Source organism: Cimex lectularius, unplaced genomic scaffold, assembly GCF_000648675.2.
Source record: "Cimex lectularius strain Harlan isolate CLEC.00 unplaced genomic scaffold, Clec_2.1 scaffold186, whole genome shotgun sequence".
Classification (NCBI taxonomy): domain Eukaryota; kingdom Metazoa; phylum Arthropoda; class Insecta; order Hemiptera; family Cimicidae; genus Cimex; species Cimex lectularius.
In genome coordinates this window covers 900410-926469 of record NW_019392979.1, presented here as the reverse complement: position 1 = coordinate 926469, position 26060 = coordinate 900410, and the positions used below count along the sequence as shown (strand labels likewise).

General features: G+C 32.7%; 3 protein-coding genes and 2 long non-coding RNA genes across 6 annotated transcripts in view; 2 read left to right on the top strand and 3 right to left on the bottom strand.

Annotated features, from left to right (window-relative positions):
- The window catches only part of LOC112127951, a 181407-nt gene extending 163630 nt beyond the window's left edge, over positions 1–17777 (top strand). Inside the window, exons 2-3 of the long non-coding RNA XR_002910795.1 lie at positions 17300–17404; positions 17480–17777. This is a non-coding gene — a long non-coding RNA (uncharacterized LOC112127951). The remainder of the gene's footprint in view (positions 1–17299; positions 17405–17479) is intronic.
- LOC106665226 (cathepsin L1-like) lies at positions 2727–6222 on the bottom strand. The gene is made up of 7 exons (XM_014391496.2): positions 6115–6222; positions 4217–4309; positions 4000–4152; positions 3736–3933; positions 3354–3545; positions 3112–3277; positions 2727–3047 (listed from the first exon to the last, which is right to left on the bottom strand). Exons 1-7 carry the CDS (start codon positions 6115–6117, stop codon positions 2839–2841), a joined length of 1014 nt encoding a protein of 337 aa, XP_014246982.1. The 5' UTR covers positions 6118–6222; the 3' UTR covers positions 2727–2838.
- LOC106665230 lies at positions 11982–13989 on the bottom strand. The gene is made up of 2 exons (XR_001340283.2): positions 13782–13989; positions 11982–12806 (listed from the first exon to the last, which is right to left on the bottom strand). It is a non-coding gene; the product is annotated as an uncharacterized LOC106665230 (long non-coding RNA).
- A 1265-nt stretch (positions 17778–19042) lies between the features above and the next one.
- On the bottom strand, positions 19043–21879 carry LOC106665228 (cathepsin L1-like). Its single transcript, XM_014391499.2, has 7 exons — positions 21772–21879; positions 20292–20381; positions 20076–20228; positions 19808–19999; positions 19560–19751; positions 19328–19493; positions 19043–19264 (listed from the first exon to the last, which is right to left on the bottom strand). The coding sequence occupies exons 2-7, from the start codon at positions 20379–20381 to the stop codon at positions 19056–19058; spliced, it is 1002 nt and encodes a 333-aa protein (XP_014246985.1). The 5' UTR covers positions 21772–21879; the 3' UTR covers positions 19043–19055.
- LOC106665227 (cathepsin L-like) lies at positions 20305–24150 on the top strand. 2 transcript variants are annotated; one of them, XM_014391497.2, is made up of 7 exons: positions 20305–20391; positions 22682–22771; positions 22832–22984; positions 23042–23239; positions 23296–23487; positions 23559–23724; positions 23790–24150. In XM_014391497.2, exons 2-7 carry the CDS (start codon positions 22682–22684, stop codon positions 23996–23998), a joined length of 1008 nt encoding a protein of 335 aa, XP_014246983.1. In that variant the 5' UTR covers positions 20305–20391; the 3' UTR covers positions 23999–24150. The 2 variants fall into 2 exon arrangements, with proteins under 2 accessions (XP_014246983.1, XP_014246984.1); XM_014391498.2 differs by lacking the exon at positions 20305–20391 and adding an exon at positions 22117–22169.
- The last annotated feature ends 1910 nt before the right edge of the window (positions 24151–26060 follow it).

Genomic DNA, 26060 nt, shown 5'->3' with positions numbered 1-26060 from the left:
ACATCAGAAAATGGTTCATATTATGACAACCATGGCTTCATCAAACACTTATCTGAGATTGGAATCTTCCACAATACATAATCTTCCCATTCATGCTTATATCTTGTTGTTAAATTTATTGAGTCAATGAATGAATATATTTTATGGAACATTCTTCAAAAATTTAAAATATTACTTCTAAACAATAAACCAATAAAATAATAATAATGATAATAATAAAGAAAAAAGTATACATATGTGTAATTTCATTTAAGGCTCGATTTCAAGAACAAAGAAGATAATTCCAGGTTTTAGATTTTCTCATAAACATTGATCTCAACAAAATTGATTCTCTTAAATATAAATTTGTTATAATATATCAGTACTACATATTATAAAAATGTTATCATAATCAGTTAAGAAAAACAGGTTTTGTACATATACATGGCTTGTGTACATCAGAAAATGGTTCATATTGTGACAACCATGGCTTCATCACACACTTATCTGTGATTGGAATCTTCCAGAATACACAATCTTCCCATTCATGCTTATATCTAGTTGTTAAATTTTTTGAGTCAATAAATGAATATATTTTATGAAACATTCTTCAAAAATTTAAAATATTACTTCTAAACAATAAACCAATAAAATAATAATAAAGAAAAAAGTATGCATATGTGTAATTTAATTTAAGGCTCGATTTCAAGAACAAAGAAGTCAATTTCAGGTTTTAAATTTTCTCACAAACATGTATAACTGAACATAAATACAGGGTTTTCAAAAAGTTGAAAAGTATGTTTAATTAAATCTCAAATTTAAAAAAAATTGTTTGTCCATATAAAAAATATATATTTAGTGTTTTATTATGATTATTACTAATCAATATGGATATTAGAATGAGTGTTACGTGTACTGATATATATTGCATTTTCAAATTTTTCTAGGGTCAATTGTTTTAAATTATTAACAGTTTTGTGAGATTTCTCCAATATGCAGACCGAACTGATTAGAAATGACCTAACTCTTTATACATCTAAATCATGAAAACTGATTATTTCTACTTAGTGTAGTTATAAAATGTCATTTGTTTCACTAATTATTTTCCTGTTATAGAAGAAGCAAGTGTGAAATGTAGAATAAAGAATGATAAATATTCATTAATAGCAGAATTATTAGCAGTATGACCTTTGACAGCTGATATCACATTTGATAAAACTATCAGAAACAACTGTAAATATTCAAACGTTTTGTTTTTTATGTTATCGTTTTATTCAAAAAATTAACAGAGAAAAACCTTGCCCAAACATTGATTTTTTTGGCCTTTGAAATTTGTAAATTAATTTGTCTTTCTCACATTGCAAAAAGCAGAATTAAAACGCTTACTGCAGGGCCTAATCCGTCGTGCTATGGCAGATAAACTAAGCTTTTTTAAACAACGTGGAAAAAGGATCTTCGGTAAGATCACAACAGAATGACAATTCTTTAAGTTTTTGTCGAACTTTCGATGATTATATCGTCATCATCAGGGCCTATTTATTATAGGAAAATACAGCAGTTAGAACATATTTTACAATTTGGAAACATTTTTTGTAAAATATTTTCTAACTGCTATATTTTCCTATAATAAATAGGTCCTGATGACGATACAATCATCGAAAGCTTGGCAAAAACTTAAAAATTGTTGTTATGTTGTGACCTCACCGAAGATCCTTTTTCCATGTTGTTCAACAGCAGGTCGATCCATCATCTCTTCTTTAAACTTTTTTTGTTTAGATAATGTTTCTTGACTGTCTAAATGCATTCCAGCATAAAGTTAGTGCTTACTTATTTATTAAACATTTATTAATTAAATATTTACAACTGTAATATACTTGTAATTTTGCTGTTAAAATGGTTAAAATTTTGCTATTCATTTTTTAGGAAATTAATCTTTCTTTTTTTTTTTTTTTTTTGGAAATATTGCCATATAATATTTATTTATTTATTTTATTGATTGTTGTTAATGACTCAACTACTTTATTATAATTATTCAGAATCTCACGATTTCTGAATAACTATCGATTAACGGTCACTAATACTTTAGTGCAAATTAGTGCATTAGTGCAAATGCAACACATACTTTATTATATTTTTAAACTAACTTATAATAATATAATAAACTTTATTTTATCTAACTTTATTTTTTTATTTTATAAATTTCATTTATAAAATTTTGCATTATATGGATCTGAAGACCTCATATTTCAACTCAAAGTTATTCAGATATCGTGAGATGCGGTCGGGTGTGATGTAGGTTTCAGAAAAACATTTTCTTTACCGTGCCAACGTTTCGATCTTTTATTGAGCCCTGAAGATGATCTCAATAAAAGATCGAAACGTTGGCACAATAAAGAAAATGTTTTTCTGAAACCTACATCACACCCGACCGCATCTCACGATATCTGAATAACTATCGATTAACGGTCACTAATCTCTACACATTTCAACTCAAATTTTAATTGTTCAACATAAAAAATTTGACAATTAATTGGTCAAGCGGACCACAAAAGTAGTGAATTAAAAATTTGATTTAGAACAGTATAATGCTTAAGAAATATTAAAAGATTTTTTTTAAATCATTTTTATAACATTTTCGTATTCTAACAATATTTCATCATTCATATTTCAATTCATAATTCTAAAAAATATTTGATGCTTTGTTAATTTGCAGTCAGAGAGTTGTTTTGAACAGTAAAAATGCAAAATAAAAATATATAATTATTGTATTTGTCATATAAATTTACAATTACAGTCCACTAGAAATTAAGATTGACAAGTATTTACAAACATAATTTAAGATGAATAACTCATTGTACATTAAACAAGTGGGAAACTTGCAGTGGTTGCGATCCCGCAGTTGTTGTCCTTATTTCTTGCCATCTTGATGTATCCATCCATTCCCCAGGATGGACCCCAAGAATTTTTCACAAGCCAATAGTCGTCACCTTCATCAGAGGTACCATAGCCGACAACAAGTACACCATGGTCCAACTGTTCTGAACTGCAGTCAGGTTCATAATACACACCTGGAATTATTTAGCCAAAATGATTACTTTTGTTATTATTTATTTGTTTTAAATATAAATTCACCTTCACTGTACTGATGAAAGCTGTCATGACTAGCATCAATTGCAACAGAAATTGGGCCTTTAGTTGCTACCGCTCTTTTTAAAGCGTCTTCATCACCTTCAGAAATATCAACAAATCCAGTATCAGTTGCACCAGAATACTTGGCATCATATCTGCAGTCATCATCCTAAAAGATATTGCATTATGAGCTTTAATATAGTGTATTGCGTATGTATGCTGATATATTCTACAATCAGATATACCATAGCTTCGTAAGGATAAGACTTTTCTGTATCAACTCCTTTATTAGACTTAACATATGCAAACGCATTATCCATCATTCCGCCATTACAGCCATTATTGCCGGCATCACTAGAGCAGTCAATTAGATTTTGTTCACTAAGTGAAACCAATCTGCCTGTCTTCCTATAATGCTGACCTTCCAGTGAACCTGTCTGCAAATTAAATATATTTTTTAAACTTCTAATAGTAAGAAATCTTGTGGTTTAACAAATTTTATCTTTAAGAAATATTAATTAAGTAGTTAAAAATAATTTAATGTCAGTTGTTAACAAGCCAGCAAGTATAGTAGTTTTGTTCATGTAGTAAAAACTGTTTACTTTTTAATTTATTTATTTTATTTACCGCACTAAAGGCCCAGCATGATCCACAAGCTCCCTGGTCTTTGACAGGAGTCACAGCTCCGTGTTTCCTCCAGTCTACAGTTTTTGGAAACTCCACATTCACAGGAGCAACATAAAAGGATCCAACATGTTTAACTCCATTTGATGGTGTAAGAGACTTGTTGAAACCATTCATTACTTGGATTATTTCATGGGGGAGCTTCAAAAATAAATAAAACATTATTTTTCTTATTTAAAAAATGAATTAAATTAAATTATCCATTACCATGTCTGAACGGGAATTTACTCCTAATTTGAATGACACTTTTCCTTTGATATATTTTGCATTGTGCTTAGCAATTTTTTTCTTGTTCTCCATGAAAATCTTCATTCTAAATTTTTCTTCTGTATCTGTTGGATAGTGTTTCTTGTGTTGCAACTGCAAAGGAAAAAAAAATTATTGTACACTGCATTTGAGGACGTTATAATGCCAAGTGAAGAACCTTGAAAAGATTCCATTCTTCTGCAACCAAGTCAAACATGCTTACTGCTTGACCTGCCGCTATCACTCCAGCTAAAACTAATAGGAGCTTCATCTGAAACAAATTCAAGGCAATAGTCATGAAGAAACATATTACATATATATTTACATTTGAAAAAACAAATTGTGATAATTTTGATTTATGTACAGAGTTTGTTACAATCAAATAGTCATAAATTAAAATTCAAAATTATTGAAGAAAATTGCACCTCATGTAGAAATGTTAAATTTCAAATTATTCACATTTGTAAAATCATTAAATGCGAAACAGTGTTTTGGTCAGTTTCCAAATTATCCTTATACATTATTCCTCACTTTTCTACCAGATTTGTTTTGCCAAAAATTAATTCCTGCTTCAAAAACACAAACCAATGGAAAATGCACTAATCCACCACTGAATATGGTTTAATTCCACTGTGCCAGATAGGCAAAACCAACTAGAATAAGCAGGCTAACATGTTCAAAGATTATCAAGCTAGAAATAATATATTACATCGTCAATAAATATTTTTTAAATATTATATTCTTGTAAATCACAATGAATTATATTAAATGGCTTAAGTATTTTTATGATTCATTTTTCAATTTTACTCACCTAATTGATTCAATCTAAATATTACCTTTATTTGTAATTAATAATATTATGTAAAATAAAAAAATAAACAATCATCCCAGTTTCTTTAGTTGTGAACTAGTACTATTTTTTCTAACTTTTTGACTAAAAATTTATAAATAAAATGTGATTCCATACTTTTTACCTAAAGTGCTTAGCTAAGGTCAAATTACAGTGAAATTGTTGCAGTCCTGCTCACTAAAGTTACACTCTGGGGCAATATAAGTTGAAAGATTTTTTTTTCTCTAGTATATTTTTAATCCAAAGAATAAATATTGTACTATATCCTCGACTAGCCAAATCCTGTTTATATGGCAAGATAAAAACATTATCTACTAACAAAGAATTAAAATTTCCAATTTCAAATATTTAACCGATAAATCTAAGATAAAGAAAACAACAGGAAGCGCGACAAATAATTTCATGAAATGAATAAGATTGTTGATTTATGAAAGTGTTTAGATATAAGAACAAGATTTAGAGATATCGACTTAAGATAATGCCCTATTGCATCAGACATCATACCAACAGCAGAAATCTTGATTTTCATCAAAATCGATTGAGCCTGCGTTATAAATAATTACAATTCATAACTTTTTGTACATCGATGCTTCTTGATGGCCAAAAATATTAAATGAGAATTACAAAATCAAGTTGCTCTTATTATATTATTGGCCAGTCAATTATATATATTTTTATGTATGTTACATGTTAAGTTTTTACAAACCAATATAATTCCAAAGCTTTCAAAAGGTTGTAGGATGAATAAAGATTCTAATTAATTTAAACAAATATCTACTTAAGATTCACATGAGGACAAAGCGATAGATAATTGCAACTTAAGCTTAGTTTTTCAATAGAGTAATCTCGACAAAAAAATCTCAATTTGTTTATTTTGCACAATTCTTTTTTTAATGGTGGATTCAGTACAACAATGAATCATGGACGTTGTTTCAAAGAAAGGCATCTCATTGAGATAATTGGACACAATTTCCGGGCAGTCGTATTTTTTATTTAAATAAATTGATTTGTTTTCAAGCGGTTTGTAAAAATTGTAAACGAAACACGAGATAAACGTGGTGGAAAAAAATATTTACTTATAGCAATGCGACCCCATTTAAATTATGTTTAAATATCCATGCTACAAATACAACAAATACATCTGAGTTGAGAACTATTAACTTATTAATTAACTAATAATCAATTATGTTAGTTTTTGTTTGGAATAAAAATTCGCATTAACTTACCATAAAATTAATATTACCAGTTCTTCTTGCTAAACGAGTTCTGGCGCTGCACAGGCAGTTATGATATGTATTGAATCCGACCCAGACGAGTTCCTTTCACATCCCCACTATTTTTTTCCATCTCTTCTCTCTCCCATTATCCTTCTAGGCAAGGATTCCGCAGGATAAGAACAGAAGATTATCGACACATTATATCAAACCACAAATGTTGTACAATCAGATATAAGATAAACGCAGTTCGTCTTTGAAAATCTTAGTTAAAATAATAAGAATTTCGAAATTCTCAGTGTGCTTTGTTGCCTTAAAATACCCAGTAAATTGTACAGCTGTTTAGATATTTTATCTGACAACTAAAATATAAATGAAATTAATTATTGCATTTAACAACTGAACAACGTAAAAAGTGCTGATTGTTGTGTGATTTGTGACGATAAAAGAAATACGCAATTTATTTATTTATGCCCGTTTACTTCAACAATAACAATTTCGAAATTTTTATCGATTTTTTTAATTGTGGATTTTGGAACAAAGATTTATAAATTATATTATAAACTTATATTAAACATAGTTATTTGTTCAAAATATTATCCTTAGATCTAATAGAAGTCCTCGGTTTGATTCTGATTTTCCTGGTACGCGGTATTTTCCTTGTTATTTGGTGGACTACGTCAAATCAAAATTATTAGAGACGTCATAAAATATTTGTCTATAACGCAGTTAGCTCGTCCTCCATTATTACTGTTATCTGCATTCTGTTCCCAGTTCCTCCTTTATAATTTCTTCAATTTAAACTCATTTCTCGCCCCAGTAATATAAAGTTAAATGAAAGATGGCCAAATGTAAGCCTGAGTTTGGACGCTCCTGATCTTATTGGCCCGCCCGTTCTCGCTGCGTTTCGGCGTAAAGCTCGTTTATTCGATAACGCTCAGAAATTTATATTCAACAGATGAAATCGTTTTGCTCATTAGCTTTAGTTGGTACTGGTACCCCTGATTTAGTTGGTATTGAATTCACGATGTAAAATAAGAAAATATGACGCTTAAAATTAAATAATTTATCGACATTTTGTACTCTAATATTTTTCTTTTGCCTTGTCTTCTAATTATTTTTCCTCCTCGTTTTATTTTTCTCAAGGATTGAAAAGCAATACCTGGAGGTATTCTTTGAGGCCAGGTCGTTGTTACTACCTGGACCCAGGTTTGTGTCAGTAATTCGATTTCTTAGGTTTGACAATAATATTGAGCAAAGACCTGGTATAACCAGTTTGTACACTTGGTCAAAGTGTTTGAAAAACTGCAGAAAATTCACAAATCAAGTCGGATTTAGGATCTTCTGACCACAAAATCGAACTATATGCTTTAATTAATTAAGGTTTTCAGTTGAGATAAAAAAGTCAATGGCACGAGCGGGATTCGAACCACGATCTTCGGCTTGATAAGCCGATGCTCTACCACTTGAACTATCGTGACCTCAGGTCTCGTACGTAAGGTAGCTCAAATGGTAGGGCAGCTGCTTATCAAGCCGAAGATCGTGGGTTCGAATCCCGCTCGTGCCATTGACTTTTTTATCTCAACTGAAAACCTTAATTAATTGTAAGATATTAATTGGTCAAGCGGACCACGAAACTAGTGAATTTATATGCTTTAACTTCGAACTTTATTGCTGACTCTCAATTAATTAAGGTTTTTAGTTGAGATAAAAAAGTCAGTGAAACAAGCGGGATTCGAACCAAGATCTTCGGCTTGATAAGCCGATGCTCTACCACTTGAACTATCGTGACCTCAGGTCTCGTACGTAAGGTAGCTCAAATGGTAGGGCAGCGGCTTATCAAGCCGAAGATCGTGGGTTCGAATCCCGCTCGTGCCATTCACTTTTTTATCTCAACTGAAAACCTTAATTAATTGTAAGATATTAATTGGTCAAGCGGACCACGAAACTAGTGAATTTATATGCTTTAACTTCGAACTTTATTGCTGACTCTCAATTAATTAAGGTTTTTAGTTGAGATAAAAAAGTCAGTGAAACAAGCGGGATTCGAACCAAGATCTTCGGCTTGATAAGCCGATGCTCTACCACTTGAACTATCGTGACCTCAGGTCTCATACGTCAGGTAGCTCAAATGGTAGGGCAGCGGCTTATCAAGCCGAAGATCGTGGGTTCGAATCCCGCTCGTGACACTGACTTTTTTATCTCAACTAAAAACCTTAATTGAACGATATTAATTGATCAGGCGGACCACGAAAAATAGTGAATTTATTGCTGACGTTAAATAAACGCTGTATTTTTTCTGTAGAATCAAAGAGCCAATTGGCACAATTTGGTAAACATAAGGCAGAATTCTGTCCCATATTTAAGATTCAATTCAACCTTGACGCCACATCTACAAGGACAACAACATTCCCTGATGACTTTACTCTTAGTTCCTTCCGAATTAGCAAAAAAAATTTAATAAATCTTTTCACTAATATTTTCTAATCACTGCTATGTTAAATTTTATAAATTATTTATAATACGTTCTATGCTTATAATTGTCAAGTGAGTTTGAAATTCTACTCCATTGTGTATCATAGAAATATAATCCCTTTTAGCTCCTGAGTAGCTTTAACTCCTCTTCTCTCAAAGGCAGTAGGTGTAATTTACATTAGTGTTTAGATTAACTGGTAGTACGATCGTATAATGTATACCTCGCCTTATGGAAAACGATCTGTTATTCACTGAAGCCTGATTACCACTGTAAGATAATTTGTACATATCCCTCGAATGAGATCAAGATTATATCAATTTGTATAAAAATCAAGAAAAAATGGTACAAAATTGAAAGAGTAGTTAAATAGTTCAAGCAAAATGTCATGGCGAAATAAAAATAGACTCTGTATAAAGCTAAATATTAAAAGAGTAATTATACAGTTCTAAGAAAAAGTGACAAAAATTGTTTAATGTCTTCAAAGATAACCAGGTTCAGCAATAGCTGAAATTCCATTTTCTAGTGGAAGATACTTAATAGTTCGGATGATTTTTTAAACTAAATAATACATTTATTTTTTTTAAATTTAATATGCAACTCCATTTTGCTACTGATAGGGGTAAAATTTAAAAAATTAGCCAGTGTTCTTTAATTTTTTTTCTCCCTCCACCTTCTGAGATAGACCCCATACACGGCCAAATTATTTGTATTTAAAACTAAGGGGTTAGGGTGCTCTAAATACTTTTCATCGCCCTTTGTTTGAGAAGAGCTGATAAAGGAGTGGTTGTTTTGTACCGTTCTGTGTTATTTTTGTATTAAGCTGAGAGCAAAGGGTCCTCTCTGCAGGTTCTCCTTTTTCCTGCAAAATAGGAAACAGCCCGCTTAACCTATTAGATTCCTTCTATTCAAACGCGAGATTCGTTTTATAATTAAATATATTGCTATTATTTTTTGGAGGGGGGCCGCGGTAGCCGAGTGGGTAAGGCCTCAGACACTGGCTAGTAGATCCCGCGGTCGTGGGTTCGATCCCCAACGTCGCCTCTGGAGTTTTTCTGACGCCTAAGGGGACCAGTGGCTGCAACTGAAAGAAATTAACACGGCCCTCATCAATGGAAGGGGCGGGATCGGATCTCAGCGACTCTGAATTTGGTCCCAACCCCCTTCAAAAATGAGTTTATTCGATGGAAGAACACCGGCACAACGGGGGCTCAAGTTCACATTTGTGTTGCGAGCCCCCAAAAAATGGAGCCAGGGATAAAGTACAATAAGCTGTACAGCTGCAGGCTCAGGAGGAACTCCTCCAGTTCCTGGTATCCATTGAAAAAAAATATTTGGAAATCGTGAGATGGGGTCTGGTGTGACGTAAGATTCAGAAAAATATTTTCTTTATCGTGCCAACGTTTCGATCTATATTGAGATCATCCTCAGGGCCTGGGATTTACGAACATTGTTTAAATTTAACAAATACATGTAGGATGTGGAAAAAAGTGAATTTATACAATGCAAAAAATATATTTTTTATTCTGCGTAGCTGTTACGCAGAAAACCAACACTTTGAGTGAGTAGAAATACTTTGATTGAATATAAAATATATATTTTTTGCATTGTATAAATTCACTTTTTTCCACATCCTACATGTATTTGTTAAATTTAAACAATGTTTGTAAATCCCAGACCCTGAAGATGATCTCAATAAAGATCGAAACGTTGGCACGATAAAGAAAATGTTTTTCTGAAACCTACATCACACCAGACCGCATCTCAGGATTTCCAAATAATCAAAGACTAACGGTCACTAATCACCATATATATTACAAATATCCACTATATATCAGCTAATAAATAATATGTAACAGTAAAAAACACATATTAATAAATACGCAGAAACCAAGCAACCCTCAACAATTTTATATAGAACTCATTTTTTAGGGAGAAATAAATAATTTATCAAATATTGCAACTTGCAAAACCCTCCATGAACGTGAATTCTTTGAAGTCTTGGATGATTGCTTACCTCTGAGGGAAGTAATTTCTTAAACGCTCTCTTTGTTTCTTGTATCTTGTACAGGCCAAAAGTCAGGTTTTGACATCATCGTCATCATTCGATTGGCAATTGATACATATGGCACGTTGTGTGCAGATAATGATGAAATGCTCCGTGGGATGTCAATATTTGGGCTATCCAGTAATCTGGAAAGACCCAAGTAAAAAATAGCCTTTGTTTTACGTTTGAGAAATATTGTAAACATAATTAATGATGAAGTCAATTCATAATAAGAGCAACGATGTTTTCTTATATTTCGACCTCAACAGTTTAACTTATGATTTTTCCTTCTCGATGGCGGGATAATAGGTCATCTCAAAAAAACAACAATCAGTTTTTCTTTCAATCCACAACGTTTCGGATTTATTTTAATCCTTCCTCAGGTGAGTTAACGCAATGGTTAAAACAGTGGTCGTCAGTCATTAATATTTTATAACAGTTTATTTTAAAAAAGAGCCTATGTGGTACATATTTAAGTCTCTCAGACTCCGAAGAAACGTTTTAATATTTTCTATTTAATTATATTAATATTTTCAAATATTAAAACTGGCTCTTTTTTAAAATAAACTGTTATAAAATATTAATGACTGATGACCACTGTTTTAACCATTGCGTTAACTCACCTGAGGAAGGATTAAAATAAATCCGAAACGTTGTGATAAAAACTGTTTTTTTTTTTTTTTTTTCACCACCTTCAAGAAGGAAAAATCATAAATGATTAATGTTATAACAACTTGAACAAAAGGATCTTCAATGAGGTCACAACAGAAACGACAAACTCTTTAAGTCTTTTCCGAGCTTTCGACGATTATATCGTCATCATCAGGGCCTATTTATTTTAGCAAAATATCACCGTTAGAAACGTGTTATATCATTTTAAAAAAATTACAAAAAACTATTATTTAGCTTACTTTAACTAGATGAGTGTTTAAATACATGTATCTGGAGAACAAGAAACTGCATATGTAATAATAATAATTAAAATTAGGTGAAGCTCAGTGTGTAGTTAATTAAAAACAATAAAACAATATAATATTCAATAAAAATTTAAAAATTATTTAAAACCCCAAACGTGCTTCTATAGGTTATCTCGGTTACACAACTATAAATACATGTCTCTTTTTCTTAAAATAAATAATAAAATTACTTTTTTCCCCTCAAGTACATTGGAATCCTACATACAAATCCTTAAGAATAAAATTTTCATTTTTCATTTAGACAATTTGGATATAAATATTAGAAAACTCAATGATTTTTACCCCAAAATTTGGAGTTGTTTCTCTCTATTGTTGTTCTATCTGAAAGTATAAAAAACATTTCGATCAATAGGGAAGGATAGAAAAACGGAGTATGATTACTTTTTTTTTTAACTATAATTTTATTTGTACCCTATACGTATTACAAATGTGATCACAAAACGTGTTTTTAGTCAGTAAATGCCTGCAATGCGAGTGCTGCACCCGGAAGACACATGCCATGTGAAACCGGCCATTTCTCGCACTCACGGCAGGAGGTCTCGAGGCCGTCGTCGATTTCGACGTGGCGGGTTCTCGGGATGGGAATGAGGTTGACGTGAGGGTTAGGATGGATCGAGAGGTTGGCATGAAACTTTTGGAATCGGAAACGGGTCATTCGTTGGCAGAAGAAATGTTGAGGTCTGGATAGTGAGGTTAGTGATGTAGTAAGGAGCTTTGACGATTTATCCGAGGACTTTTGATTGGAAGGATTGGATCTGGATGTCCGATTGCTTAGCAGAGGTAAGTTCCACTCCGTATGTCCAAAGTGGTCGCAGTGAAGGCTTGTTTAAGTTTAGTTGAGTCTTGACGGTCAAGACGGATTTCGATTCTAGGAGTTAAGTTGTCGCGTGTGGGGATTCCACGTCAGCCTGCTGTCTAGGTAAAGTCCTACGTATTTGACTTGAATGGAAATCAATATCTCTTGACTTTTTTCAATGTGAATGTACACTGAGTACACTTTTTATTATCAGTCGATATGCTCAAAGTAGAACTTGCATATGTTTGGAGATAGAGGTCAAATTTGCGGTATCGTCCGCGTAGGTGTTGATGGTATTAGGGTGTACATGTAGGTCAGCAGTATTAATCGTATAAAGAATTGGACCAAAAATGCCCCTTGTGGGTCGCCTGCTTGTTTCTGACTTCCGAGAATTCGTTGCTGCATCTCATTCTGAAGCAGAGGTTCAGGATAGGATATTATTGAAATTTGAGAAAGCAGTGAAAAACACCTTAGTCATTATAATTGATTAAATTCACTATTTTTCGTGGTCCGCTTGACCAATTAATATCATCCAGTTAATTAAGGTTTTAAGTTGAGATAAAAAAGTCGTAGTAGCGGCGTATCAAGCCGAAGATCGTGGGTTCGAATCCCGTTCGTGACACTGACTTTTTTATCTCAACTTAAAACCTTAATTAATTGGATTATAATTTATATTTAGGCTTGCATTATGAAAAAAGATCTATGGAAAAGCATCTAAAATTGAACAATGCTAAAAAAAATCATCGTACACAACTCAAAAACATCAAAAGTGTAACAATAACTGGAAAAACATCGAACATTGACAACCAATTTTTAAAAAATGTACGGAGGGTTTTGGTCAAAGATTGTTTATAGATAAATAAAATAATCGAAGGTCTATGAAAATATTAACATTTGATCATCTTTGAGACTAACAGACTAACGTGGGAGAACATAGAACTTTGATAACTTTTTGGAGTGAACGAAAATAGAAAATTAACAGTCGATAAGTAAAATCATATAATAATCTATGAGCAAAAATCAATAATTGAGGAACATCGATTAAAACGGTGTTACCTAAGATTTCCGTGAAAGTGTGTTGATAAATGAAGTTTGCCCATGAAGTTTCTTGTACAAATGAGATTATTGCTCTTTGAGATTATAAAATAAACATTTTTTTCACGTAATTGTAGCTACTTCTATTTTGTGCTTTATATTAATTGTTGTAGTGTTTTGTTTGTAGGCTTTTCTAGATAAACATTCTCTTGTATAGAAGCCGCTTTGTCCTTTTGTTGTAGTAAACTTGTCCCCGGTTTTCCAATACATGGTAATTTAATTAATTCATGTATGTAAGCGAGTTAATAATGTATACACTATCCAATGATAAAAGATCCTTCCTTAACTTACTCTCGTCCAGCTGAAACGATCTCAGGATTACGACAAAACTTCACTCTTTCATGAAAAAAATGGAATGATCTTGTCTGCAGATTTTGGAGAAGGCTGAAGTGGCCGAAACTGCCTCGGTATTGAAGAAGCAACAACTGAATGAAACGTGAACAGGAACTCCTTATTATCACCAATTAGTACCCTCCTAGATCCTAGAAGGGGCACTACAACAAAAATAATTGTTTCTGTTGAAGTGTATGCATGCGTCAAGGCTCAATCTGGTTGATAAATACAGCGAAAATAGATGATAGATAAGGTGATCTGAGGAAGAAAAAATCTTTTACATTTGATGTTTTATTCTATTGCCTATCGTACTTCCATGCCTTTCATTTTTTTTATTATTGACTTAGAACCCCAGTAGTTTTTATTTTGATAGTTTTTCTTTTATTGTATTTCTTTTTCCTCCATCACACTTACGATTAGTGACCGTTAGTCGATGATTATTCAGAAATCGTGAGATGCGGTCTGGTGTGATGTAGGTTTCCGAAAACATTTTCTTTATCGTGCCAACGTTTCGATCTTTATTGAGATCATCTTCAGGGCCTGGGTTTTACAAACATTGTTTAAATGTAACAAATACATGTAGGATGTAGAAAAAGTGAATTTATACAATGCAAAATATATTTTTTATATTCAATCAAAGTATTTCTAGTGAGAGAGTAGAAACAGAAATTTTATGTTCTGTTAGCTTTTAAAACTTCGTTCCGACCTCCAGCAGACGGTCGTAATCCATTTCCGCGTAATGTGCACCTTGTTATGTACTATAAATAGTTATGTGTGGTGATCAGTGACCGTTAGACGATAATTATTCAGAATTCGTGAGATGCGGTCTGCTGTGATGTAGGTTTCAGAAAAACGTTTTCTTTATCGTGCCAACGTTTCGATCTTTATTGAGACTATCTTCAGGGCTTGGGATTTATAAACATTGTTTAAATTTAACAAATAAATATAAATTCACTTTTTTCCACATCCTACATGTATTTGTTAAATTTAAACAATGTTTGTAAATCCCGGAACCTGAAGATGATCTCAATAAAGATCGAAACGTTGGCACGATAAAGAAAATGTTTTTCTGAAACTTACATCACACCAGACCGCATCTCATGATTTCTGAATAATCTTACGATTTGTAGTTTGCATCCGAACCGAGCTTTTATGGTTTATGTCCTGAGAAACGTGGAATTGGCAAAAAATTTAAATTGGCGATGAGGAAATGAATGAAGAAATAAAATGAGGCGTTTATGAAACGTAGCAAATGATGGAATCCGCATGAAAGCTGTCAGTCGAGACGACACGAGGAGACGGAGGAAAGTAGTCCGAAGGCAAAACAAATGAAAGAGAAAGAAGAATCCACATATTTAAAAATCCTAATGTGTCATTCCAAAATTTAATTTATATACATTCAAATAATAAATTGTAAATAAATAAAACTTCCTTTGGAACAAAAAATCCACGTGATTACGCATTTGGAATGTAATGAACGAATTCTCGAACAATTATCGTATTTTGTATATCACCGCAGTCACAATTTACATCTATCTTCCTTGTTAAAATGCACACAAAAAAACACATTCGCGTAATTAAATTCCCCTATTTTGCTTTTTCATTCGCAAAAAAAATCTGATTACGCAATGGAATATTAATTCAGAGTTATCAGATTGTACATTTAATAATCATCGGTTTTGCTAATAATTAGTAATATTAATCCATCTATGTGATTTAATCATTAAACGAAGTGAATTGTGTACTAACAACAAAATGTATATATTATTTTTAAAGATTTATAATCTAATCACGTTCAAAACTACTGACTAAATTAGTTTAATTTAAGACTAATTTTACAAATACATATATTATAAAATGAAATGTGAATAATCTACTTGGTAGTAACTCAATTCAACGTAATGCTGGCTATATAAAGTAAAAATCAAATTCTGAGTTATCGACTATGAGAAAGCATGATGCATTAAAAAAAAATCAAATGTGTCATACGCTGTCATTACTCATTTATTTGTATTTTTTATCGTCAGCGACTCTTAATCATGACACATTTTGCTGAATTGACTTTAAAAAGTGTATCAAATATTCAAAATATATGTAAAAATTAAAAAAATTAATGTAAAAAAAATTAAAAACAGGTGGTCAGAATTTTTTATTTATAATGAATTATGTCAAGTGTTACCCAAAAACATAGTACTAAAAATATCACTTAATGACACTACACAAAATTGTCGATATCGACAAGCTATTAACGTTATTGGGATGATTTGCTAGACCTCAACAGCCATCATTTTTGACGTATATTCCAGAACAAACAGCAAAAATAATAAAATAACTGGTCCAATCATTGACGGTTAACGGTGCCTCAGTTCGATGCATGAAGAAAGTGCGGTTCCTCGGCTTGATGTTTGATGAAAAGTTCAGATTGCAGTCACTCATCGAAACAGCCGAAGTCTGTTGCTTGAAAAACCGTTGCTCTGCTGAAATATATTGGTCACTTCAGGTGTAGTGCGGATAGGGAGATACTAAAAGCATTTAAAGTGCTGCAATAAGGTTGTTTGGCATATTCCTCGGCCAGGAAAACGCGCATCGCGATGCTCAATAGGTTCTATAATCAGTCCCTTGTCCAGCCCTAACTGTGTTAGGAGAACTGCCGCCGAAATTCGGAGAGAGCAGCTTACCCTCATTTATTCAGGTTCTTGGCCAAGAGGAGTCATTCTTTAGCGTCCTGGGATGCCCACTAAGGGAGGTCTACGACTGACTCGCACTCGGATGCGCTTCGGCGAATTTCTCGTACTAATAAATAACACTAGGAACGGTACTCGATCTGGGAAACCTACCGACTCCGCCCTGGGTCATTCTGGCTGTACGACGAGTCGATTAGCGACCCTGGCCAAATCTACTACAACATCATATCTATGCTAGCCACGAAGAATTCTTCTTTTCATAGGAAGAATCAATCTGTACTGGTTGTCTGGGTGGAAACGTCGGGCTGGTAGATAACGGGTTTGCAGAAGATGCGACGAAAGATAGGACGGCTCACACTCCAGACCTTCCTATCGCGATCCGACGCTGACGCTAAACGAGCAATAAAGAATATGATAAAGAAAAGGTGGTTGCGTCAGTGGACTTGGTGGTCGAGAAGCTCTTGTTTGTCAAGGGCACGATTGGTAGAGTTCTAAACCCAGACTCGATCATCCTAAGGCGACTCAAAATTGGACATGTGCGGTTGACGCACAGAACACTTTCTTTTTTGGCCAAAGCCGCGTATGTGCCCGCATGCGGAGAAAGGTTGCATAAGTGAAGAATGTCATTCCTTGGTTCCATATAGGAATGCCGCCCGATATAAGAATTGTACTCGAGTACGGCAGCGAATTTTTTGAGCCCCTATTACGATTTCTGGAGAAATAGATAGATGTTTTGTGTATTGCAGGTAATCCTATTGTTTATATATACTACATTAATACAATATGTTTTAGGAATATCAAGTACCCCATCGATCCCCAATCTGACAAGGTATTCTAAGTATCTATCTATATGCGTGATAAAGGGTGTTGGAGGGATATCCATTACTTGAGTGAAAGGTATGTAAATAAGCGGGAACGTATTTAAGAATGGGAAAAGGGCTGAAATTTCCACAAATGAAATGTTGTCGATAGCCCTTTGAGCCCTAACGGGTGGTGCGGATGCCGAACTATTTGACCAAATAATATAGCCGGCAATATAGCCGAACGCCGTCGTCCACGGTAGCCGATTTTCGTCAGTTTACGACACAGCCCAAATGGATGTAGAAGATTTGTTGCTGCTCGACAATTCTTAGTTTACACACAAATGGAATGAAAGAAATAAACAAAAATATTGGAAGTTCCATTTCTAAAGCTATCCTTGACCACAGCTTACATGGGGATATCTCTCCGATGATAGAGTGGATCACGCATGTCCCAAGAGCCTGCTCCTCAACCGCACTTATCAATCAAGCAATCCATCGAAATGAAAACGAAACGAAAAGGTAAGCAAAAAGCAAAGAACGGCGTTAAACAATGGTGAGTTTGATGTCACGTGGTTGACAGTTGAAGTCGAAGTAACCATTCGGCCGAATAGGACTGGAAAATCCAACTTTATTTGGATCGGAAAGTGCTTCGGCCGTACACGGCCCAAAAACCGAACGAATTGGTTCTAATGGACGCGTGCACATTCGTTTCTTCGCTTTTGGATCATCCGGCCCTATTCGGCCGAAAACGGCTCCAGTGGACGGCCTTCCCAAGACCAAGAGGTCTGAAGTCTGAACCCGAGCCACCAAAACACCAAACTAGGTGATGTCATACGCACATATATGTTCACGGGTGAGTGAACATACATTCATATGAGTAAAGAACATTAACCAATCAAATCAATTGCTAGTCACATTTAGAATTACCAAATGCAGCTATTACATCAGGGTTCATCCAGAAAAACAAATAAGGAAAAACGTCACATTTCACGAAAATATATATGAGAAATATGTACCTTTCTATCAAAGTCTTTTATTGAAACTATTTATTTTTGTATTATATGTAAATTACTTCCAATACGGTAATATTTGTATAAATTGATTTGTTTCTTTTTTTCAAACCTTTGTACTTTTCCGACAGGAAGAGAATCAGGGCCGAATGAGATTGAAAGTGATAAAACGGTCATTGAACAATAAATACAATTTCTAAAGGGTTTACACTTTTGGAATTATTTTACAAGCGTTGTGTTCGTGTAGAGTGACTTAACTATATGTTATTTACCTGTTTTTTCATGCAAGAACATATAGGACTATCCAACTATTGCTTTTCTGTTTCGACGTCGTGGTTTTTCTCGGTTTTCCAAGGTATAAATAATTTTACAAATCCATAAATACAATTTAATTGTGTTTTGCCAAGTTCAAATTTATTATTATTTTTATTTTATTAACAATGATTGCTAAAAAAAAGCTTCTTTTGTGTTGGTTAAAATCGCCGTTTTTGTTCTATTGGTTATTGAAGTCCAATTAAGTTGTGCAAATATAAAGACTTGTGAGACTAAAAAAACTTAAATTATTTTGGCTTTAGGATAAATTGCATCATAAATAAACCCATAAATTATATTTTGTTTCATTTTTAATCAATTAAATTATGTATACACAAATTTACAGTGTACTATGTATGATGTATAATACACTCATGTTTTAACCCAACATTTGACTTTGTTATTTACAGAATGGCGAATAAATTAAACAAGTGGGTAGCTAGCACTAGTTGCAATTCCACAGCTGTTGTTCCTGTTTCTTGCCATCATGACATAGCCGTCCATTCCCCAGGATGTCCCCCAGGAGTTCTTCACTAGCCAGTAGTCTTCACCATCATCAGTAGTACCGTATCCAACTAGAAGTACTCCATGGTCCAAATTTTCCGTACTGCATTCGGGTTCATAGTACACACCTGGAATTGTAAATCAAAATATCACTGGTGGTGTTGTAGATGGTTTTTGTTTCGGTCAATTACCTTCTTTGTAATTAAACAGGCTGTTATGATTTGCATCAATGCCGATTGAAATGGGTCCAACAGACGCAATAGCTGCTTTTAATGTTTCTTCATCCCCTTCAGGAATTTTGACATATCCAGTGTCGACTGCACCTTTATATTGTGGGCTATATCTGCATACATCATCCTTTAAAAAAAAAGTTAATATTTTAAAAAAGAACCAAACCAACTAGTTTAATATAAAATGTCATACTTGAGCTTCATACGGATATGAAGTTTCAGTGTCAATTCCACCATTTTCTCTGATGTAAGTGAATGCATATTCCATTTCTCCACCATCACAGCCAAAGTTACCAACATTTTTTGAACAATCGATTAAATTTTGTTCGCTCAAAGAAACTAGTTTCCCAGTTTTTCTGTAATGTTGCCCTTCCAATGCACCTGTCTGGAAATCCATTATTTAGAATATGAAACATCAAACAAAAATAAATCATTTCTTACCGTACTGAAAGCCCAGCAAGAGCCACAATCTCCCTGGTCTTTCACTGGAGTCACTGCTCCATGTTTTCTCCAATCTACATTCGTCGGCAATTCAACATTTGCTGGGGTAATGAAATATGATCCAACAGTTGGAACATCATTCCTTGATTTAAACTTTAAACCATTCAATGATTGAGCGAGCTCATGAGAAAGCTTAAAACAGTCAACCAAGTTAAATTATTACAACAGAACAATAATTCAGGAAGAGTTTATAAAGGCATTTTATTACCATGTCTGAGCGGGAATTCAATCCTAATTTGAATGATACAATCCCCTTTTCATATTGTAAATTGTGCTTAATAACATATCGTTTGTTTTCAATAAAAACCATCTTTCTGAATGCTTCTTCTTCGATACTCAGGTAATTTTTCTTGTGTTGCAACTAAATTAACAATAATTTTTTTAACACTTATTATGTTGTGAATTGCATTGTAAAACTAGATACCTTAAAAAGTTCCCATTCATCTGCCACTGGGTCAAACAACTTAGCAGCCTGGGCAGCAGCTAGAATTCCGACAAGAAGGATAAATTTCATCTGAAATAAAGTGAGTTGTTTGAAATTAATATAAAATTTTAAATAAATAATTAAGCTTTGCAAAAATTACAAATTAATAACATTTCTGATTTTAATTATTACAACTTTCATTTTATAAATATTACTCTAAATTGCAAATAAAAAATATCAAAAACAGAATTTTGTAAAAAAATGCCATTCAGATATTTTTTATATTTAACAATGAGAAATAATAAAATACCATAAAGGATGATATAATGACGTAAAATATATCATATATATTTATCATTATACATATATCATTATATAATAATAATGATGTAAAAATAACTACTTTATTGATCCCCAATGACATAACGAAAGTACTTAAGCACAACAGTGATTATAAACTGAAGGTCATTGATTACCTAAAATTAATCAATGCGTATGTCTATATATAACCCACCACACGTGGTATATCCCCCCTATTTGTATGAATGTATTTATTTGCGTGAATGTCGAAGTATGCATGGGCTGTGGCTGTGACAGAATATCAAGTACTCACAGGCCCACCAAATTAGTATAGGTATGTTATATATTTGTAGTATGATGTGAGGGACGGGTCATTGGCATTTCGTTGTTACTATACTTCCGAAGTGTAGTGGTGAATGTATTTATTAGCGTGAGAAGCGATGCGTGAAAGGAATATTGAGTACTGCACAGGCCCGTCAAACAATTTAGCTTAGGATAGTTTAGTGAATGAGTGGAATTTGTAAATACCATTTGAATGTATTTATTAGTGTGAAAGAAAGGAGGCCGCAAGATCACGATAATCTTCCGACCTCCAATTTAGTTGTAGTGTAGGTTAGTAAATTAGTATGAATGTGAATTATGAAAATGTGTATAAATATTATATATAATTTATCACATGTGTACAACAAACAAGATAACGAATCTCCTATTAGGTGAATTGGAAGGCAACAGTTGTTTAGTCGAGGCATAAGAAGACTCAGAAAAGAATGTACACATAAGATAGCTAAGAAGACAAATGTGAGAAGGCTTTATATGTGGGGCGCCGGCGATGACCCGGTAGTTAGCCGGCAAAAAAAAATCTTTATTTACTAAAATTACTCTTTAAGATCCTTCAACTTTAAAGCCAATATAATTTGACATTCTAACAAGAATGAATTTGATTATAAATAATGGAAAATCAGACTTTAATAATAATAAAATATGCTAACTTAACAATTCTGTCAATTTTATACATTTTTCCAAAGGATGATCCCTCTGAGAAAAATAAAGATTAGCAAGAATGATACAATTTGTACAACCTCATTGGCAAGAGCCATGAAACTGTTAAACATATAATCAACTAATATCTTGAAAATAGATGTCATTCTTTCAATGAATAAGAAAATGTATCTTGACTTACTGTGATGTTTCTTTGACGCTTCCAAGGGTGGATTTCTTCTTCCAACTGCAAAACGAATCGGTCCTTTTAAAGTTGTAACTGACTTCCTTTCAACCCCACTTTTCCATGAGGACATCTATAATATCCTCATACAAAGGATATCTTCAATTTAACATTATCTATGATAACTTAGTTATCAAACTGCCAATGTTGAACCTTCTGAGATTAGAAATTCACAATTAATTATTTATGTACAAGCGATGATAATTCTTAATTATATTTGCAATTTAAACACTGGAAAATACTAGGATACTTTCTACAAACATTGATTTTGAGGATCGAATATAAAATAAAATTCACTTTCACTAGCAGTAGTTTCAAGAAGGCTCATTCTAAGACACATCAGAAACTTCTTCGCAGTAAGTCTCGTTTCAACTAACTAAAGTAAATTCAAATTTATAAAAATTATTTTTATAAATTTTAATAAAATATAAATTTTTACAAAATTATATGTAGTATAATAAAAATATTTTACGATAAAGCATAATGTTATAACATTATTTTTTAATTTATCCTCACAATTTCTGGTGTTTGTAAATGTGCAATCACATCCACTCTTAAAAATGTTAAGATAAAGCTACTTTTCTTAGTCAAATTATAATTGTATGAATGTATTACGGAGGACAAGTGGTTAAGGCTGAATCATATTTGCCACATCAGCTAATTGTTCAAACTTTGGCATAGCACATCGAATTTTTAATTGTGAATAATATGAAGAAAGTGTTGTAAAGTAGTTTGTCCCTCGTCCTTGACATCAATGAGTAGTTGGACGTTAAGCTCTCCTATATGCCAGAAATGACTTTACAATAAAACTTGTATGTTGGTCAGATGGATATTTAAATTACTGTTGCACTACCTACTTTTGTTTCAGATGAACTTTTTAATATTTGCTAGTATTTTAGCAGTCGGTAATGCAGTTAGCTTGTATGAACTGGTTGCAGACGAATGGAATCTTTTCAAAGTATACACCTTGACTAATAAAATGTTTCCAAATTTTAATACAAAATTAAATTTGTTTTAGTTGCAACATAACAAACATTACTCAACTGTCCGAGAAGAAAAATATAGAAAGAAAATTTTCATAGAAAACAAGAGCATCATTGCGAAGCATAATGCAAAATATGAACAGGGACTTGTCTCATTCAAATTGGGATTGAATTCACGTTCAGACATGGTAATAAACAGTATTAACATTAACAATTTTTCTTTTTTAATAATGAGATTTTTTTAGTTGTCTCATGAAATTATTCATATAATGAATGGTTTCAACAAATCTCACACATTAACAAATGGTGCTCGTCCCACAGGCTCGTATTTTATTCCTCCAGCAAATGTAAAGTTACCAAAGCATGTAGATTGGAGAAAACATGGAGCAGTGACTCCAGTGAAAGACCAGGGACATTGCGGCTCTTGCTGGGCTTTCAGTACGGTAAGAAATAATTCGTTTTTGCTTTGCATATCATATTCTAAATGAAAGTTTTATAGACTGGTGCATTGGAAGGGCAACATTACAGAAAAACTGGGAAACTAGTTTCTCTGAGTGAACAAAATTTAGTCGACTGTACAACTACAGAAGGAAATGATGGCTGTAGCGGTGGATTGATGGAAAATGCATTCACTTACATCAAAGAAAATAATGGCATTGATACCGAAATGTCTTATCCTTATGAAGCTCAGGCATGCACCGTTTTAATTATAGTACTAATAATTAGTTGAATGATTTTTCATAAAATTTATTTATTATTTAGGATGGCAAGTGTAAATATAACCCTAGTGATTCTGGTGCAACTGATTTTGGGTATGTTTCTATTTCTCCCGGAGACGAAGATATGTTAAAAGCTGCTGTTGCAACTGTTGGGCCCATTTCGATTGCTATTGATGCCAGTCATCACAGTTTTCATAATTACCAAGAAGGTAATTCACAAAAACAAAATAAGATAATTAAAAATATTTATTAATATTTTTATTTGAAATTCCAGGTGTGTATAACGAGCCTAAATGCAATGTGAACTTGTTGGATCATGCAGTTCTTGTTGTCGGCTACGGAACTACTGATAAAAATGAAGACTATTGGCTAGTGAAGAACTCTTGGGGAACTTCATGGGGAATGGACGGTTACATCATGATGGCAAGAAACCAGGACAACCAATGTGGGGTTGCAAGTGATGGTGTCTATCCACTTGTGTAATATTTAGTAAATTGTGTTAATTAATTTAAAAAATCAAATCTTGTCTAAAAAGATAATTACTAATGAATCAAAAACAGTTGCAAAAAACTTTGTAAATTATTTAATGAATAAAAAAAGTAAAAAATAAAACAATTTTTTTCACATATTTAAAAGAAAACTATTCTTCTATGAAACTTACACACTCTTACTGAAACCACTTTTCACTATAAAAATAAATATTTTATGGTATGTATTATGTATGTCTTTCTTAAAGGTATGTTGTTTTTCTTAAAAATAGATTATTCGAAAATTGTGAGATGTGGTCTGGTGTGACGTAGGTTACGGAAAAACATTTTCTTTATCGTGCCAATGTTTTGACTTTATTGAGCCCTGAAGATGATCTCACTCAATAAAGCTAGAAACGTTGGCACGATTAAGAAAATGTTTTTCTGAAACCTATGTCACACCAGACTGCATCGCACGATTTCCGAATAATCATCGACTAACAGTCACTAATCACCACACTTAAAAATAGACCTTTGATATGTGCAACATTTTGACATCATAAGTACAAAATTCTGACAATTTATTTCTTATTAGTTATTATTTTATTTATAATATATTGCATGTATCATGTAAAAAAACTTGTCAAACATAAAAAAGTGGTATATAAATGACTAAATGACTCCAACCCTCCAATCATTATTAATTACACTTTTGAGGGCTGACCTAAAAGGCAAAAATAAAGCTTATTATTATTAGTATTTTTATTATATTTATTATCAGTATTTTTTATTATCAATAGTAAATTAATATGAATGGATTTATAGGCACAAATGTGTGTGTGTGTGTGTGTGTGTGTGCAGACAGGTCTGTGGCAGAATATAAAATACCCCATGTACATGTCAATTTAGATAGGCTAGTTAGTATGTACGAATGAACGGTGTGATAGGTGGGTGAGTCACCGAGAAATATTAAATCCTCGACAACTACTCAATTTTTATGTGTACATGCTACTAAGGCTCTGTACAAATGTATTTATCAGCATGAATGTTTGGAAGGCGTTGAGGTTATGAACACCCTGGCATCATCCAAACTGTAGTTTTGTAGATAATATAGTGTGTAATAATATGTATACAAAGTCATGTATGTAAAATTTGAATTAGGAACATAAGCCATGGATGGAAGAGTATAAATCTCATCACAGCAGCATGGTTTTAATAATTTATAGCATCCGTTTGTTTCTTGTCTTTTCAGTCTTTTGTGGGGATTCCAAGACAGTCGTATATCCATGAAAAGTCCAAGATAATGCACAAAGTAGGCATTAGGGGATTGCCATTCACATTCATTTATATTCAAGGACAGATGCTTTTACGCAAGGTAAAATTTATTTCACACACACTTACACTTTACTTTACACTTTTTGTTAGGTTTATTTTCTTTCTCCATTTTATGAACGTATCGTTGATTCAGTCAGGTGTTGTTATAAGTGTTGAGTGTTTATGGAGGGATCCAAATTACATGTACAGAATCACTGTATCATCATTGAATGTATGCGTTGAAATTATTTATAAAAGTATATTTAGAAAAGAAAACAAAATATTACATTTTTTTACAAAATAAAATAATACTTGTAATGGCATGATCTAGTCGTCTGCCAGTTGACCCTTACATATTTACATTCAAATAAAACTTAAATTAACATACAAATTATAAACTTAACATAAAATTATCTCTGCAATTCAGCGCATCTACAATATATCTATACAAACTAAACCAATCTTTCCCATTTAACAGTTCTATATACTCACGGAATGTCAAACGACATCTGTGGAACCAAATTAACCTAACGTTCTCCAAAGTTGGACAAACTGCCAAAAAATGAAACAAATCTTCCACCGTTTTTAGTTTACATATATAGCATGCTTGGTCTCTTTCCTCCAGCCAAGGCTTAAAATTTAAATATAATAATTGACCTCTCGCGCGAAAAACAACCTTGATCAAATTCCAGTTGTATTCCTTATACAAGTAATTGTTGTCTCCAAGATCGAAGTTCAATTTCTTGTATATTAAATGGTATGTA

Excerpts from the sequence above, each read along its gene's own strand:
- LOC106665228 (XM_014391499.2), bottom strand. The coding sequence starts at position 20,381 with ATGAAATTTATCCTTCTTGTCGGAATTCTAGCTGCTGCCCAGGCTGCT. Across the intron at positions 20,229-20,291 it reads ATGAATGGGAACTTTTTAAG|TTGCAACACAAGAAAAATTA; the intron begins GTATCTAGTTTT and ends TTGTTAATTTAG. Across the intron at positions 20,000-20,075 it reads TGAATTCCCGCTCAGACATG|CTTTCTCATGAGCTCGCTCA; the intron begins GTAATAAAATGC and ends GACTGTTTTAAG.
- LOC106665226 (XM_014391496.2), bottom strand. Across the intron at positions 3,546-3,735 it reads CATGCTGGGCCTTTAGTGCG|ACAGGTTCACTGGAAGGTCA; the intron begins GTAAATAAAATA and ends TTTAATTTGCAG. Across the intron at positions 3,278-3,353 it reads CTTATCCTTACGAAGCTATG|GATGATGACTGCAGATATGA; the intron begins GTATATCTGATT and ends AATATCTTTTAG.
- LOC106665227 (XM_014391497.2), top strand. The coding sequence starts at position 22,682 with ATGAACTTTTTAATATTTGCTAGTATTTTAGCAGTCGGTAATGCAGTT. Across the intron at positions 22,772-22,831 it reads ACGAATGGAATCTTTTCAAA|TTGCAACATAACAAACATTA; the intron begins GTATACACCTTG and ends AATTTGTTTTAG. Across the intron at positions 23,240-23,295 it reads CTTGCTGGGCTTTCAGTACG|ACTGGTGCATTGGAAGGGCA; the intron begins GTAAGAAATAAT and ends AAAGTTTTATAG.